The sequence below is a fragment of the Tachysurus fulvidraco genome, chromosome 7, assembly GCF_022655615.1.
Source record: "Tachysurus fulvidraco isolate hzauxx_2018 chromosome 7, HZAU_PFXX_2.0, whole genome shotgun sequence".
In the NCBI taxonomy this organism is placed as follows: Eukaryota; Metazoa; Chordata; class Actinopteri; order Siluriformes; family Bagridae; genus Tachysurus; species Tachysurus fulvidraco.
In genome coordinates this window covers 13,275,975-13,294,433 of record NC_062524.1, presented here as the reverse complement: position 1 = coordinate 13,294,433, position 18,459 = coordinate 13,275,975, and the positions used below count along the sequence as shown (strand labels likewise).

The window sequence follows — 18,459 nt, the reverse complement described above, 5'->3', positions numbered from 1 at the left end:
TGTGGCAAAAGGGGATATGTGAGATAATGTTTGCAAAGTATGAGGTTTGTGGATAGGGGATGCCTTGTATGACATAAGAAAATGTATGTTGGTTTGTTTGTGTTATGTATATTTATAACAATAAAAACACTTTGAAATAAATAAATTTTGTGAATGTTCAGTTTGAAAATATTTAACGCATTACGCATTTCAGCCAGCATAATAAATGGGGCAAATATTAATCACTGAAGGTGTATGCAAAATCTTCTGTCACTCACCTTTCTTCTTATAGAACATAATCTCCTCTTTAAGCTCACTGCGCTCATCAAGGGCAGAGTCCACACGCAAGATGGTATGTTCACTGCTCTCGGGCCCATAAAGAAACCTGCACGCACAACTCTGCTGCATGACCTCAGTACGTGCAAAACCTGTCAGCTCACAGAAGCCATCTGAACAGTAAACTATGGGAAACCCCTTTGCTACTTGTGCGTTAGCCAGGATGAAATTGCTATCTGTGGAGAAGAACATATACATGATCACATTGTGAAAAGTCTGTGAAAATTAAGTTTGATAAAGTTTATTTAATTCAATTCAATTCAAATGTATTTGAATAGCGCTTTTAACAATTGCCTTTGTCTCAAAGCAGCTTTACAGAACATAAACATAAAACAAAATGTTAATAAAGAAAAATATAAATACAATACAAAATGCAAGATTAATATTAGATACTATATATTTAAATGTGTTTGTACAGTATTTATCCCCAATGAGCAAGTCTGAGGTGACTCAGGTGACTGTGGGGAGGAAAAACTCTCTTGAATGGTAAAGGAAGAAACCTTGAGATGAACCTCATCCTCATATGGGTGACACTGGAAGGTGTGATTATAAATTTACACTCTGATAAATGTTGTATTGATATTGATCCTCAAGACCACATGGAGTTGGTATCTCCTCTTTAGTATAGCAGTGTCAGGATCCAGCCCAGACTTTGGCCATGTGCTTTTGTTTATGTTCTGTGTCACATCTGCCCTGCCCTTATGTTCTGTGCCACATCTGCCCTGCCCTATGTTTTGGCCTATGGCTATTTTGGTTTATTTTTTGCTCCGTGGTGGAGAATTTTTCCCGCCCTCCCAAGGTGTGTTGGGGGTTGTGCTCGGCCCTTCAGCTTGGCTGTGGATGTCACTCGGCCCTCTGGCTGTGCCGCCGTGTGCCTCGCTCCACCCACCTGCCTCACAGTGTGCCTTGCTCCTGCAGCCTGCCTCGCTGTGTGCCTTGCTCCCCCCACCTGCCTCGCCGTGTGCCTCGCTCCCCCACCTGCCTTGCCGTGTGCCTCGCTCCCCCCTCCTGGATCTCGCCGGGATCGTGGTCCCTCGGATATGGTCATTGATACAGGATTGGTACGTCGGGAGATGCGCCTCGAGGGGGGGGGGGTACTGTCAGGATCACAGTGAGTCCAGTGAGCACCAGGAGGTGAAAAGGCAGTCGGCAGCCTTCAGGGAATTTATCTTTTGCCGCAACAAGCAGCCTCGGCTGGGCGGCTTCGCCTCTAGGCTTCAGTCCTCGTGAAGTGCTGATGGTCTCCAAATAATTTAGATTTAGCCTCATCTGTCCAAAGCACATTATTCCAAATGTTTAGGCCTTTGTCTCTGTGTTCTTTTACAAACTTTAGTCTTGTCCTTATGATTTTCTTAGACAGTAAAGGTTACCTCCTTCACACCTCCCATGATAATTAAAGAAATTAAAGATAATTAAAGAGCCAGAGCCTAATGTAGAACCAGTTCTTTCTTTTTCGACACCCAAAGCACAGGCTCTGAACCAGGAAAAGTGGTTGGATGCCAAAGTAGGTTCACAAAGCCATGAGCATTAACAGTAAAGCAACATCCGCCATTGTTGATGTTGTGTTTGTCGCTGCTGCACTTACATTGCTGAGAAACGTGACACGTATACAGTGATGTCAGACTTGGCTCTGTGATGGCTCTCTAACCGATGGAAAGGCAAACGGGTTCTTAAAAGGATCGCCAGTGGAACCAACTTTGAATCAGCACCAACACTAGCTCTGAACCAGCACCCGGGTCTTTTTGGTGGAAAAGAGGCATTAATGAACGGTAGCTCCCCAGTACCGGCAGCACTCATGCAGCCCCAGACCATGACAGTCCCTCCACCATGCTTGACTGTAGGCAAAACAAAGTTGGCTTTGTACTCCTCACCTCATTGCCTCCACACACGCTGGACACTATCTGAACCAAATAAGTTTATCTTGGTCTCATCAGACCACAGGACATGGTTCCAGTAATCCATGTACTTAGTCTGCTTGGCTTCATCAAACAGTTTGCAGGCTTTCTTGTGCATCATCTTTAGAAGAGTGTGTGGCGTATGGTCTGAGCACTGACAGGCCGATCCCCCCACCCCTTCAACCTCTGCATCAATGCTGGCAGCATTCATACGTCTATTTCCCAAACACAACCTCTGGAGATGACGTTGACCCCGTGCACATCTGTGGTCGACCATGGCGAGGCCTGTTCTGTGTGGAATCTGTCCTGTTAAACCACTGTATGGTCTTGGCCACTGTGCTGCAGCTCAGTTTAAAGGTCTTGGCGATCTTCTTATAGCCTATGCCATCTTTATGTAGAGCAACAATTCTTTTTTCAGATCTTCAGAGAGTTCTTTGCCATGAGGTGCTATGTTGAACTTTCAGTGACCGGTATGAGAGAGTGAGAGCAATAACACCAAATTTAACACACCTGCTCCCAATTCACACGTTTTTCGACATTTTCACTTAGGGGTCTACTCACTTTTGTGTCCAGCGGTTTAAACATTTATTGCTGTGTGTTGAGTTATGTTGAGGAGACAGAAAATTTACACTGTTATACAAGCTGTACACTCTCTACTTTACATTGGAGCACAGAGTCATTTCTTCAGTGTTGTCACATGAAAAAATATAATGAAATATTTACAAAAAATGTGAGGGGTGTACTTACTTCTGTAAGATACTGTACATAAACTGAAACTAATTTATACACTGATAAATATAATATGCAGAATAGGGATTAAATATATAGTAGTGCAATGACTGCATTATTTTATGTTCAAATAAGCATAGTGGATAATAGTGAAGTAAAAATGCAAGTAAATGTAAACAGATGCAGTGTGATAAGCTGTTTAGTGTGGAATAAGACAGCTGTAGGGAATAAGCTATTCTTCAGTCTGAAAGATAGAAGACCACAGAAACCGAAGAAATCATTGTTGACTTCAGGAGTTCTGGTAGTTAAAACAGCTCAGCTCATCATAGTGAGCTCCCAGACCTGGACACTGTGTATGCTAGGTGGCTGAAACCAAAGACTAGCATCATCGTTAAAGACTCCACTCACCCAGGACACAGAATGTTTGTTCCCTTACCATCTGGGAAAAGATACAGAGCTAAACAAACAGACAAAGAACAGCATTTTTCTGAAAGCATTATCTCCCATCACCCTCTCATCCTCCTGCAAATCAAAAATCCCTACATAGCTTATGATCTGTTAAGTATTTTTATTGAGAAACAAGTCAGACAAGTCAAAATACATGTAACTTCCATGTCTGTGTTTCTGCAGTTTACTTTACCGTTTTGTCATAATTTTGTTTATATATATGCTTTATTATTTATGTGCTTTGTGGTCATCGATAAATGCCAATGAGCTTTTTCAGGAGAACCCTATGCACAAATGAGTTTGAAGGAATCAACAAGTTCTGAAACAATTATAAATGTTTTGAACAAATGACCCCAAAATGCTGCAGAATTGCACAATTGGTTCAATAACCATCCTAGATTTTTCAGTCTGTTACTATCAGTGTATTCCCCATACCCCAATTTCACATAAGAGTTTTTCTTAGCATGGTGGTAGAAGGAAGATTTTGCAGGTGATAAATGAAGCCCGTGTGGACATTGCATTTTAATATGCATCCAGATCCAGGTTTTCTCCCCTTGCTGCTATGGGAGTGCGAACATCTTTTGTGGATGAGATCCTCTGCCCCAGGCCAGAGATATTATATAAAAAGACTATGTGGTAATTTTCAAAATATTTACTGAGAAAAACTGCAAATGAAATGCAAATTACTAATTCAATGTATGTTATCTGTGGCACTTGTTCAGTGTTCCTTTTCCCTGCCATGCAGCTGATTTATGTATGTGTTGAGTTACAGTATGTAGGTCACCGGTCCATGTCCATGTACATGTCCTCACAGGACCAATTACACAATTCTCTATTTTCTTTTTTATCTTTCCAACTCAGGATCTCTACACTGTCCCAAGAGACATACAGTATTTTCCGCACTATAAGGCGCACCTAAAAGCCTTAAATTTTCTCAAAAATTGGCCGTGAGCCTTATGTGTGCACTGAGTTCCAAAAATCTGTGTGACTTTGGTAAGCTCTCCGCTTGATTGACTTCCGGACCATTTCCCGCTGACACAGGGACGTAATACATACACTACGTACGCTGGCAGCGATAATTCAATCAGAGAATATTACGTAATACGTACAGTACGTACGCTTACCTCCGCCACGCCTCTGGTAGGTATACTACCGGTATGTTGCATAACAACATTTGTTTCTTCCTAACCATTATGCGCTCCACACTCCAGTCCAGTAGGTGGCGGTAAATGCACCTTAAGTTGGTTTACAGACGCTTACGAGGGACAATTCAAACTACAGGTGATCAGTTACACGGTTGTAAATGGGAATAGAGCAGCGAAAGAATTCAACATCAATGAATCTATGGAAGTGGAGGAAGCAAGAAAATGAACTACGCCGAGTTAAGAAAACACAGGAGATGAGGACTTTGATGGATTTGTGGGAGAAGATTGATTAAAAAATAATGTGTGTGTATTGTTAAATAGTAGAATAAAGTTCAACTAAACTCACTGTTTTGCTTCCGTTACCATTTTTTGTGGACCGTATGTTTTAGCATGCGCCTTATGTATGGGTTAAGTACAGAAATACAGCCCGTAATTGAGACTGCGCCTTATAATCCGGTGCGCATTATGGTGTGGAAATACTGTAATCATTTTCATTTACTCAATATGTGTAATTTTTTTTTTTAAACTCTACCAGTGCTTTCAAGTGCAAAGAATCCATCCTTAAGTAAAAAAAATAGAACATTTTATAAAAAAACAAAGGCTTTTTTTCATAAAAGAGGGTTTCTTTACCATATAAAGCACTTGTAAAGTTTCAAACCACATATTTTAATCCCCAATACATTCAGTCCATTTATAAAAACAACAGTACAAAGGTGCTCAATATAAATTCTTCATTGTGACAATAACATGTACATATTTGAAGGGATGTAACTGCATGACATATCATATTGCTTATGATAAGGTTCTTAAATGGATATGTTATTGTATAGAACAGTACAGGTCTCTCTGGTGGATCACGAGCCAATTCCATCTCTCTAGCTCGTCCTCCCAGTCACAGCCCACACTTGACCATGCCTATGCCGCCACAACTGCTAATATGTTAATGATTATCATTTCATCAGAGGTGGGAGTAAGTCACTAGTAAGTCTCAAGTCATGAATGTCAAGTCAAAGTCAAGTCGAGTCTTTTTTAATATTTGTCAAGCAAGTCTCAGGTCTCAAATTTGCGACTTAAGTCTGACTCGAGTTCCCCAGCTCTAGATTTCAATAATAATATTTTTAATTTGTTTACTTATATTTACTTATATTTGGGTCACCATACTTAGCTGTATGTCACGTCATTTCACATCATTTATATATTCAGCATTGAATTAGCTATGCAGGTCATTTAAAATATCTTGAATGCACAGGATTAAAAGGGATAAAGACAGAAAAAAATGGAAAGAATTTCCAGGTTGGTTTGTTCCTATATAATTAAGTTGTGTTTAATAACAATAAGCATTTGGCTTTGGGTGGTACACAGAAATTTGTCACAGTTTTGACAGGTTTGTGATTAATTGGGCAGGAAGCAGTCGATCTAATGCAGGAACATGAAGTGAGAGATAGAAGACAACAGTGCTGATGAGTTTATACTAGCTAGAAGTTTAAATAGAAAAAAGTCCATCTTACTTTCTTTATTCTTTATACTCTCTATTCTCTCCACCTCCTGAGGCTCATAACACAGACAAGGCATTTTCTGGGTTTATTTATTTTAGTTTAGTTTTTTAAGTTGCAAGTTTTATTTACAACACAGGCCACATTTGATTCAATACAAATACAAACATTTAGGTACAGATATTAAAATGTAAAGGAGAGAGGGCAGTGGGAACATATCTGTCCTGGCCTAGATTGTTTTCAGGCACTCCCTACACACACACACACACACACACACACACACACACACAAGCTGAAGTCCCAAACTGTAACACCTGAGAGCTATTTAAAGAAACACGGTATGATTAGTGAGGGAAGCAGCAGCCCAAGAAGAGGGAGAGAAAGAGAGGGGGGGGGGGTTTGTAAAGGGGGAAGAATTCTCAGGAGCATTTCTGGAACTTTCTATTTTAATGGGACTGTCTGACACATGATCTTCTATACAGTATATTCCACACTGTACAAAGTAAGATACAAAGTAAGAATGGATGTGTGTATTTATACACACACACACACACACACACACACACACACACACACACACACACACACATATATATATATATAGTGAGACTGTAGGTATCTTACAAACAGTACCTGATATGCCGTGTTGAAGGTTAAAGCACTTTTATCTTTTATATAATGGCCAAATCGTTGTTGACCTCAGTGACTTGCTGGTGGTCTGGAGGCTGATTGATGCCAAAAACAGATAACTGTCTCAGCAGCAGCCTTTAAATTTAGTCTTAGATTCAGAGGAGCCTTAAGATTATCCTCGGGATCTCTTCTGTCTTTTCACGTGTTACCTGTTCTCATTTTGCTCTTACCATTAAAGTTAATCAGTCACACTTGTTTCTTCTTACTTCTGTCTAATTGTCTGTAATTGTATGTACAGTAATAGTGAAATAGGTGTATTAGCTGTAGAATTTAGCGAGGGATCCTTAAGCAGGTCCCTTGTGGTTTTCTGTTTTGAGTTTTTCTTTGATATTTCTTGAGATTTTTTTTTGTCCAAATAAAACAATAAGTAAAATAATTTGGAAAATCAGAATATCCTATGTTTTGTCAAGAAACACACCCAATAACGTCCTGTTTTTGCAGATAGCAGCAATTCCAAACAAGTCCTTCACACAAAACTCTTTTAAAAACTTTTAAAGATAAAAGTGAGTGTTTTTTAAATCTGTCACACAATATTTTAACACTAATTGACCCATAGTGTTCAAATGTTCCTTTAACATGCTGAAGGTTGTCTTTAGAAAAGGTCTCAGGGACTATGTAGCCCATGGGCAGAGTGTTTAAGGTTGAGACCTACATAAACACTACCAGCAGCTTAAGTTTGGCCAAAAAATTGGGTCAGGCAACAGGACAATGATAAGAACACCAGCAAATAAACATCTGAATGGCTGAATAAGTAAAGGTGTTCAGACTCAAACCCACTGATATGCTGTGGTGAGTGTTTTTTAAATCTGTCACACAATATTTTAACACTAATTGACCCATAGTGTTCAAATGTTCCTTTAACATGCTGAAGGTTGTCTTTAGAAAAGGTCTCAGGGACTATGTAGCCCATGGGCAGAGTGTTTAAGGTTGAGACCTACATAAACTCTAAGGCCCTGTCTGAAACTGTGACCTCACTCACTTTCAATATTTACTAGACTGCTTTATATAGAGAGCACTGACTAGGTCAGGAATGAGGGAGACACCAAACTGAATTTAGTAAAAACACACCAAGTGTTTCCTCGAGGCATTCACTAAATTCCAGGGGTTTTGTTACCACGACGTAAAGTGGGCATGTTTCTGGAAGTCTTGGAAAAACGCCCTCTTTCCAAAAAAAAAGATCAAACCTACGATGGATAATGAAGGTCAAAACAGTCATACAGGTAGATTTTATATTTTATATCTATTATACTTTATTATCTTACAATTAAGCTATTTTAGAAAACAAATAAACAACCAAAAACTGTTAGATTATCAAATAGGCCACACCTGCCCGATGATGCAATATCTGTTACGCTGTACAGAAATCCCTGGAACTGCATCCCATTTCCTCGACGGAACGACCATTTTTAACACTTAAGTGCACATTTGTTCACAAAGCAGTTTTACCAGTAAATGAAGGAACGAAAGTGAAATAATAGACCAACAACCTTCTTTATCCCCTTCCCATCATGGTTCAGCCCAACAAATGCAATGAAATTCCAGCTGAGAGTCTTCCAATCCTCAATATACCTCCTGTACATCTCCTTGCAGAAGGGGACTCTGATCAGATGACCCCTATCTCCAATTACTCTCCTATTACAAAAATATTACACTATTAAATCATGTACAGCCTCTTGCCCATCCACAAACTCCTTGAAATATCCTGGACTTTTATTCACACTTTACACAATCTCATTCAGTTAGTCTTTCCTTCTTATATCTTTGAGCAGAAGTACAGTCACAGAGAAAAGAGAGAACAGTACCCTGCAACAATTCTATGTTTTTATTTATCAGGTCCTTACCAACTTCTGTAAATAATCATATAACCTTAGGTGACAAGAAAAAGATTTCAACATGAAGTCATTTTTTTGGTTTATCTTAATTAGTAAATGTTATATGTTGAATTTGACCAGTTTCCAGCATCGCTTCAGTTCATTGATGTTTGAGGGAATTTGCTTATGAATTTCTCTCTCATAAGGTTCTCACCACAGCATATCAGTGGGTTTGAGTCTGAACACCTTTACTTATTCAGCCATTCAGATGTTTATTTGCTGGTGTTCTTATCATTGTCCTGTTGCCTGACCCAATTTTTTGGCCAAACTTAAGCTGCTGGACAGATGGCATCACATTTTTCTGATGAATATTCTGGTGTAAATTGGTGTTCATTGTTGTATCAATGACTGCAAGTTCCTGTGTCTTGCGGTTGCAAAAGAAGCCTAAATCATCACTCATCCACTTTCATGCTACACTGTTGGTATGAGATCTCTGTGTTTAGATTTTACATGATGATCAAATACATCTCCTGGTCTCATCAGTCCAAAGGATTTTGTTCCTGAACTTCCATACTTTGTTCTTCTTTCTTCAATGAAGAAGATATCTGTCATTTCTGTTTGTCCATATCTGAGCCTCAGACACCGACACTGACCAATTATATTTCTTCAGTAAGAACTTTACGTACTTCATCACACAAAGTAACTCCCAGGGATGACATTTTAGCTCGAAAGGCTCAAACTATATCCTTATCCTGGTTTGGAGGCCAAAGGGACTAAAGTATGTTGCAAATAGAAGAATTCACTGTAATTATTTATTATATGACATCTTAAAGGACATTGGGGACATTGAAAGTTTTTGGGGATTTTTTTGCATTTTGTTTTCCAGTCCAGTTTTCCAGTCTGTTGGGTGAATGAAAATGAGGATTTTTGGAACTATTCTATAAGGTGGAAAAATTTTATCCATCCATCCATCCATCCATCCTCTACACCACTTAACCTACTGATCTGTAGGCAATCTCAGGAGACTCAGGACCCAAGGTGGAGTACACCCTGGAAAGGATGCCAGTCAGCCTACTGTATAATGCATGACTCTCAGCTGGAGGAGGAAGCTGGAGTACCCAGATGAACCCTCTGGGGAGAACATACAGTACAAACTCCCCACATGGCAGAAGTGGGAATCGAGCCCTCAGCCTTGCTGGGCTCTAAGCCCCTGTACACTCATCCACACTGAAGCACAAGAAGTAGTTGCTGGAGGGGGTTTATATCATCAGAAGAAAGTTTCCAAGAATTCAAACAGGTGATAGTGAATCTCACTCTAAATATCATTTCTATTAGACTTAACAAGACAAAGGTTGTTATCTTTGTGGTTTTATTTTTATTTTGTTATTGTTTTGGAATCTATTTTGTAAAATCTTTGTTATTTTCCAGGTAAACTTTGGTGATATTCTCTGTTCTATCTGCATTAGTTCATGAACAGACAGTGCCTACACAGTGCCTTGCAAAAGTATTCATACCCACTGAATTTTTCCACATTTTGACACGTTACAACCACAAAGACAAAAGTATTTTATTGGGATTTTATGAAATGGACCAACAGAAAGTGGCACATACTGTAATTGTGAAGTGGAATGAAAAATATAAATGGTGTCCCAATTTTTTTTACAAATAAATCTTTGAAAAGTGTGGTGTGCATTTGTATTCAGCCCCCTTTACTCTGATACCCCTAACTAACATCCAGTGAAACCAACTGCCTTCAGAAGTCACCTAATTAGTAAATAGAGTCACCAGTGTGTAATTTAATCTCAGTATAAATACAGCTGTTCTGTGAAGCCCTCAGAAGTGTGTTAGAGAACATTAGTGAACAAACAGCACCATGAAGTGCAAAGAACACACCAGACAGGTCAGGAATAAAGTTGGGGCAGAAGTTTTAAAGCATTGTTAGGTTATAAATTAATATCCCAAGCCTTGAACATCTCACAGAGCATGCTGTACAATCCATCATCTGGTAATGGAAAGAGAATGGCACAACTACAAGCCTACCAAGACATGGCCGTCCACCTAAACTGACAGGACGTGCAAGGAGAGCATTAATCAGAGAAGCAGCCAAGAGGCCCAGGGTAACTCTGGAGGAGCTGCAGAGATCCACAGCTCAGGTGGGAGAATCTGTCCACAGGACAACTACTGTATTAGTCGTGCACTCCACAAATCTGGTCTTTATGGAAGCGTGGCAAGAAGAAAGCCATTGTTGAAAGAAAGCCATAAGAAATCCTGTTTGCCGTTTGCGACAAGCCATGTGGGGGACACAGCAAGCATGTGGAAGAAGGTGCTCTGGTCAGATGAGACAAAAATGGAACTTTTTGGACAAAATTCAAAACGTTATGTGTGGTGGAATCCTACCGCTGCACATCACCCTGAACACACCATGGTGGTGAAACATGGTGGTGGCAGAATCATGTTGTGGGGATGCTTTTCTTCAGCAGGGACAGGGAAGCTGGTCAGAGTTGATGGGAAGATTGATGGAGCCAAATACACGGGAACCTTAGATGAAAACCTGTTAGAGTGTAAAAGACTTGAGACTGGGGTGGAGTTTCACCTTCCAGAAAGACAATAACCCTAAACATACAGCCAGAGCTACAATGGAGTGGTTTAGATCAAAGCATATTCATGTGTTAGAATGGCCCAGTCAAAGTCCAGACCTAAATCCAATTGAGAATCTGTGGTGAGACATGAAAATTGCTGTTCACAGACACTAGCCATCCAATCTGACTGAGCTTGAGCTATTTTGCAAAGAAGAATGGGCAAACATTTCACTCTCTATATGTGTAAAGCTGGTAGAGACAATCCCCAAAAGACTTGCAGCTGTAATTGCAGCAAAAGGTGGTTCTACAAAGTATTGACTCAGTGGGGATGAATACAAATTGGACATTCTCATTTCTCATTATATATATGATCATGATATTATGATATATACTTTTACATCTTTAGGATGCCTAAAGCCCTCAAGGAGAGCATTTCAAAAGTTTTCATTTAGGATTATATTTAGCTTAACAATGACTTCTTCAAAACACCATCCCCATTTTCTGCCATCTTTAAATTAAAAAGACGTGATAATTACTTCCATCCACATTTATAGATTTTTATTTAACATTCTTCCATCCATATTTTACACAGAAAATGTGGAGGACTTTCACGTCATTAATAAACACTCAAAGACTCAAAGCTTCATGTGGTTTTATATATATTTTATTTAGATATATTTTTGGTATCATACCTTGAAGCTTTTTACAAACGCGCCTTTGGCTGTTGTGCTGTTGGACACTGATGTAAGTCCGGAGTATGTACAGTATTTGATACATTGGGGAAAAATACAGTACTGAATAAGTGGACTAAAGAAAATATGGTGAACATATGGTGTCTTGTCAAGTGACAGATAAATAAAAAAAGTCTAATGTCTATAATGGAGTTTCATGGCTGAATGAACTGTCATTATTATTTAATTTCCCAAAGCTCGTCCCAACAGCAAGATCATTAAAGACCCCAATGTAACCTTGACTTTCTTAAGAGTCTAGTAGACTACTAAATAATGTATATGTATATAATTGTGACTACATAGACACCCAGACTCATGATCATTATTACATAAAATAAGGCATTTGTTGTGGATTTATTTACTGGACGGTCAGTGCATGGTGCATGGGAGAATGCCAAACCCAGGCATAATAACTATGTTTATATATTTTATGAACTCCTTTTCTTTAGCTTCGGAAAATGATCCTGGTTTATTTATTGGTGTTAACATTTAATTAATTTATTGGTGTCACACGATGCATGATACAGAATAATCCAAACCCGGACCTTCTAACAACTTCTAGTGAAACTCACGTGTGCCGTCAAAGCGCGTCGCTATTGTGTCCAAAAATGTGTTCTGTGGCGCGAGCAGTCCCTTCATCACCGGCATCGTCACGGCACGGAGAGGACAGGATTCCCGTCAAATTAAGAAAGAAAGAAAGAAAGAAAGAAAGAAAGAAAGAAAGAAAGAAAGAAAGAGGTAATATTTTTTTCTCCGGTGAAAACTAGGCGCTAGGCGCGTCTCTTTCCTTTTTCTAGACGGCTGGGAGCGCGCGCCAGTCTGGTCCGAGAGAGAGAGAGAGAGAGAGAGAGAGAGAGAGAGAGAGAGAGAGAGAGAGAGAGAGAGAGAGAGACGGCCGCAGGTACAACACGATCACACCTGAGTGTGGATTGAAGTGACATCCAGCTTTACCTCCTCTTGCGGGTGTAGATGGAAAACGGAGCAGGTTGCAGAACACAATTAATTGAGTGTGTACTATTTTACGCACAAGACCATTAACAATTTTATGCCTTTGCTGATCAACAATGAATCCCATCATTTGTATTGATTTACTGCATTTCTATATGCACTCTAATATTACACAGATTACACTGTCAGCTAGCTTGTGTAGTTCAATAACACACACTTATTTCATTTCATTTAAGATCTGCCAATGAATTAAGAACTCTGCTGTGTAATAAATACATCCTGAGGACTTTCTTCTGGAAGTCACTCCATGCTGCTGAGGTTGGAGACAGGTGGAGATACATGAGATTGTGGACTTACAAACCAACTTATCTGGAGGAGGAAGAACTGTGTATTCGTGATCTATTTGGTCATTTGGATATCAGATATTTGACCTATCCATACACAGTGAGAGGGTGTAGTTCCATTTACACCCAGTGGTTTTTATGTAGCCAGAGTATTTGAGATGCTAGCTACAGATGTATAAACTCCTTCTCATCCTTCAATTATTCTATATAAAAGTGAGCAAGTTTGCCATGAATTAATTCTAACTGGGAGTCATCACGATTTTGTGAGCCATGAAAGGTCATAAACTATATAGTTTTAATGCATTACTATTATTAATTAATCTACAATTAACAACAGTCAAGCTTGTTTTCAAGCTAGATCAGAATAGAACCTTTATTTATAAAGGTGACCAGCGGAAAGTTTTGTAGCTCGTGCATGATGTCACTTTTGCAGTAGTATGTGCTATAATAACATTCATTAAAGTCAACAAAGTCATCAGGATGACATGATGTTCAGCTATACGATAAGACGTCATGGTCTTATGGTAAATATTTTCACTCTCATAAGGATGTTTTATTTTGTATTCAACATGATTATAATAATTTGAGCCAAATAACACAGTGATTTTATTAACTATGTAAATAAATCTATTTATTTATTTTTTATTAATTTCAGGGGCATTTCCAAAAGATTAAATGTACTATGGCACACCTTCAAGGACATCGTGAACAAATGGATAAATTGGGGCATGACAATAACCTTAAAAAAACCGACATGAGATTAAAAATGATCCAACGATGATGAAAACTTATCAGAGAGGCTGAAAAAACACTGCAGCATCATTAAGGGAGCTGCAGGAATATCTGGGAGATACTGGTCACTGCCTGCATGACAACACTGCTAAAATTCTTCACATGTATTCTCTGGGTTTTGGTAAGAAGAACTTTCTTCTTCTTCAAGAAAATAAACCCTGGGCTTGATTCTTAAAGATATATTTGCTGCAAAATGATCATACAAAGATCACCAAATAACACCGGACCCACAGTGAAACATGCTATGGAGCTGCTTCTGTTCAGCTGGGACCTCAGCTCTGTTGAAGATAATCTGTTAGACTGAAGCTGAAGCAAGACAACAACACAAAGAACATATCCAGGTCAAGAAAGGAACTGCTTTAGAAGAAGAAGATTAGTGCTTTGAAAAGCCAAGTCACAACCAAGCTGTAAATTTGATCAACATCCTCTGGATGACTTGAAGAGGGTTGTACACAGGAGATTCCCTCACAATTTGGTCGATTGTGAAGCATTTTTATGAGAAAGAATTAAATAAAATGGAAGCTCCAGTCAGGTTCAAGCCAGAGGCTTTTTCCTCCCTGTTGGCCTCTGGCAGGAGCCAATGAGCACTTTGCTGTTGCATCCTGCCCATCTTTCAGTGTCTGCTTCCCTGCTCCACTTTGGAGTTCTAGGAGTCCCACTCATTCTGGGCTAATTCTGTCACATATTCACCTTCTCACTGCTGCAATACTCTAAATTCAGGGCTATAGTGTTTGTTGAAGATCTCAGCCCACACCACAGCTATCAGCCCTATGGTCTACAAATTCCAATTTTATTGATTACATACACAACTGTACACAGTACAACATGCAGTGACATGCTTTTTTGACTGCCTGTGACATAAAAATAGAATAAAATTAGAATAAATATAGAGTTTACAATGAAATAGAATTTTCCCTTTTAAAATATATATAAAATACAAGCATATGGGAGGAGTATGAACGTACAAAGACTGAATAAAGTGCAGATGTGTGTAATTGTTTAGGCAATTTATAAGATTAGGTTGTGCTGTGCAGATGAGTCCAAGCTCCACTTCCATGTCTGAACTGCCTGTAGGAAGAAACTCTTCGTGGTTCTCTCTGAGTCCTTTCTTGCATGCAACAGAGACAAGAGTCCATTGTTTGCAATCTTCCTGGTCTAGATACTGTATGGCATTGCTTGCTGTGGATAGACTACAGGTCAGGGAGCTCAGTGTGGATGATATGCTCAGCTGTTCACATCACCCTCCAGAGAGCCACCTGCCCTGCTCGGTGCTGTTCCCAAACCAGGCTGTGATGCTTCCCATCAGAACGCTCTTCATGGTGGTGGTGCAAAATTTCTACAAAAAGTACTAAAGAAATTTTTCACCTTCACTATGACATTTCTGACATACTGAGATACAGTCAGACAGACAGACAGACAGACAGACAGACAGACAGACAGACAGACAGACAGACAGACAGACAGATAGACAGATAGATAGATAGATAGATAGATAGATAGATAGATAGATAGATAGATAGATAGATAGATAGATAGATAGATAGATAGGTAGATTTCCAAGGTGCAAGCCAAGGCCTTCTGATTTACCTGTCAGATCTTTTTAATTTAAACTTACATACATTTCTAATAATAAATGTAAATCAATGTCAATGTCAGCTTTATTTGTATAGCACTATTCAAATAACCCATGCTGACCAATGTGCTTTACAACATCTAAGTATAAAAAAGGAATAAATACAATTTTAATAATAGCAATATACACATTAACAGTAATAAAAAAAAAATTTAAGAGGGATATGCCATGGAAAAGAAGTATGTCTTAAGTTGTATTTCAAAAAAGTGTACAGAATCAGCATCCCTGAGGTACATGCGTAAGTTATTCCAAAGTCTAGGTGCTACTGCCACAAATGCATGATCCCCTTTCCGGCTTAACTTGGTCCTTGGAATTTTAAGTAAATTTTGAGTTGTTGATCTCTATGTTCTTCCCGTTTGATATTCAGCTAACAAATCTGATAATTAAGATGGTGCAAGGCCATGCAGAGATTTATATACTAGTAAAAGTAACTTAAAATCAATCCTGTACTGTACCGGAAGCCAATGCAGGGAGACCAGGGGCGGAGTGATGTGTTCATGTTTTTTAATATTCATTAATAATGTTGCAGCAGCATTTTGAACCTTCTGCAGCTGTAAGATAGAGGCTTGACTAATTCCTTTATATAACGAATTACAATAGTCCAGTCTTGATGATGAGAGCACGAATTGCAATTTCGAGACTCTTAACTGTCAGACAAGAAATCATCCCAATTATGTTATCTTAATGCATAGTTTTTTAAATAAGGACTACTGAATATTTAGGCATAAAATAATAGATGGGTTTATAGATCTTCCAGAGGTCTGAGATCTCTCAACATTCTATAATGTTCATAAACCCACAATGATGTCACCACAATGATCACCATGAAATAAGATTTAAATAAATCCCACCATGTCAAGAGGAATATTTTACTGAACATCATTAAGATAACTGAACATATTCCACATGGTTTCTTTCTGACCAGTTCAGCATCATCTCTACTGCCACAATTTATAAACCTTCTATAGTCATATATCCACAAGTCTGTGAGTGATGATAAAGTGTGATAAGTGATGATAAAGCCCAAAGCATGAGGTTTATACATTATAACTCTGTAGTAGACTGACAGCTTGTCTCTTCTCAAAAGTTTCAGTCATCAACGACTAGAACTTTGCTGACAATCAAATACAAACACCAACAAGAAACACCATACAGATGACAGATGAGACAGGTCACTGGTAGGAGTTTAAAAGAAGAATAATATGCTTGAAATCTGTGCTACAACTCAAGAAGTGTTCTGAAAAAAAAAACACAATAAAAACAGGGAAAAGAAACAGGTGTAATGGTGGACGTTATAACCACTGCCGTGAGACTGGGTTGTGCAGACACGAAAGATGCTTCATATCGAAATATAGGAATGAGTGACACGAAAAAGGGGACATTCGTGTCCACAAACAAGAATCAAATAGATTACATTTCGTGAACTATGTCACAAACTGCCGTGAGACTGGATTGTTATAACAGGGAATCAGAAGTAAAGGCAAAATGTATCAAAGGCCCTCTAGTGGCTATCTGCAGTACAGTTTATAACTGCAATCCTGCCGCATGTTAGTAAATGAGATTTTATTTGAGAATAATTATTTTATTCATTTTTACAAGTTCAATTGACCCTAACATACCAGCCAGTTTTTCTCTTATGATTAAAATGTCATTTGAAAATAAATAAAAGAAGGTGATCTCTGGACAGTTCTGTAGCAAAGCCTTGTCTTATTCTGCTGTAAAGTTTTGGATCCTCAGCAGGGAATGATTGCAATTGGTCTGTTGCTCTTTCTGATCTCTAAGGTAGCTCACTGTACTAACATTATTGTAAGCAAACCGATGTGAGTGAACAAAGTGACGGCATAAACCGAGGCAGCTAAGAGCTTTTAAACACTTTTATACAGTCCCCTTTTAAACAAACTCTACCACCAGAATGAAGACATTCAGATTTACTGTCTGAACTGGATAAAAAAAAAAACGCTTATGTTGAGTGTAAATGCTGTTTGTCAGGGTGTTTTCAGTTAATTTATGAGGTTAACATGATCTGTTAATAACAATAGCTCCTATTTAACATAGAACAGAATTTTTTTGTGTGTTTGAAAATTTCCAAAAAAAGTCAAGTCAAGAAGCTTTTATAGTTATTTCATCCGTATACAGTATATCTGACACAGTACACAATGACATGAGACATCGTTCCTCCAGGACCATGAAGCTACATAGAACAACGCAGAGATAAGGACTGAAGTAAGTTAGTCCTAGACACATAAAGTGTATCTGTACAACCTGGTGTACACAGTGTGAGACACAAGGCAAGAAGACAGTGCAGGACAAAAGACAGTGCAGCCCAAAAGACAGTGCAGGACAAAAGACAGTGTATGATAAAATGCATGAAAAGACAGTGTAGGACAAAATACATTTCAGGACCAAAGACAGTGAAGACCAAAGACAGTGCAAGACAAAAGACAATGAACACAAAAGACGGTGTAGGACAAAATACATTTCAGGACAAAAGACAGTGTAGGAAAAAATACATTTCAGGACAAACGACAGTGTAGGACAAAATACATTTCAGGCCCAAAGACAGTGAAGACCAAAGACAGTGCAGGACAAAAGACAATGAACACAAAAGACAGTGTAGGACAAAATACATTTCAGGAAAAAAAACAGAGAAGACCAAAGACAGTGTGGGACAAAAAAGAATGTGTAGGACAAAATACATTTCAGGATAAAGACAGTGAAGACCAAAGACAGTGCAGGACAAAAGACAATGAACACAAAAGACAGTGTAGGACAAAATACATTTCAGGAAAAAAGACAGAGAAGACCAAAGACAGTGTGGGACAAAAGACAGTCAGGACTATTATTATTGTTGCAAACAAACAATACAAGACATTACACAAAGACAAAATACACAAAAGCAGCACTGAC

General features: G+C 38.7%; 1 protein-coding gene across 1 annotated transcript in view; it reads right to left on the bottom strand.

The window, feature by feature from the left end:
- Positions 1 to 12,595, bottom strand: part of kcnh8 (potassium voltage-gated channel, subfamily H (eag-related), member 8) — a 78,383-nt gene extending 65,788 nt beyond the window's left edge. Inside the window, exons 1-2 of the mRNA XM_047816015.1 lie at positions 12,408 to 12,595; positions 258 to 491 (exon numbers count right to left, since the gene is read on the bottom strand). Of these exons, the coding sequence (XP_047671971.1) occupies positions 258 to 491; positions 12,408 to 12,483 (310 nt within the window). The 5' untranslated portion in view covers positions 12,484 to 12,595. The remainder of the gene's footprint in view (positions 1 to 257; positions 492 to 12,407) is intronic.
- Positions 12,596 to 18,459: the final 5,864 nt, after the last annotated feature.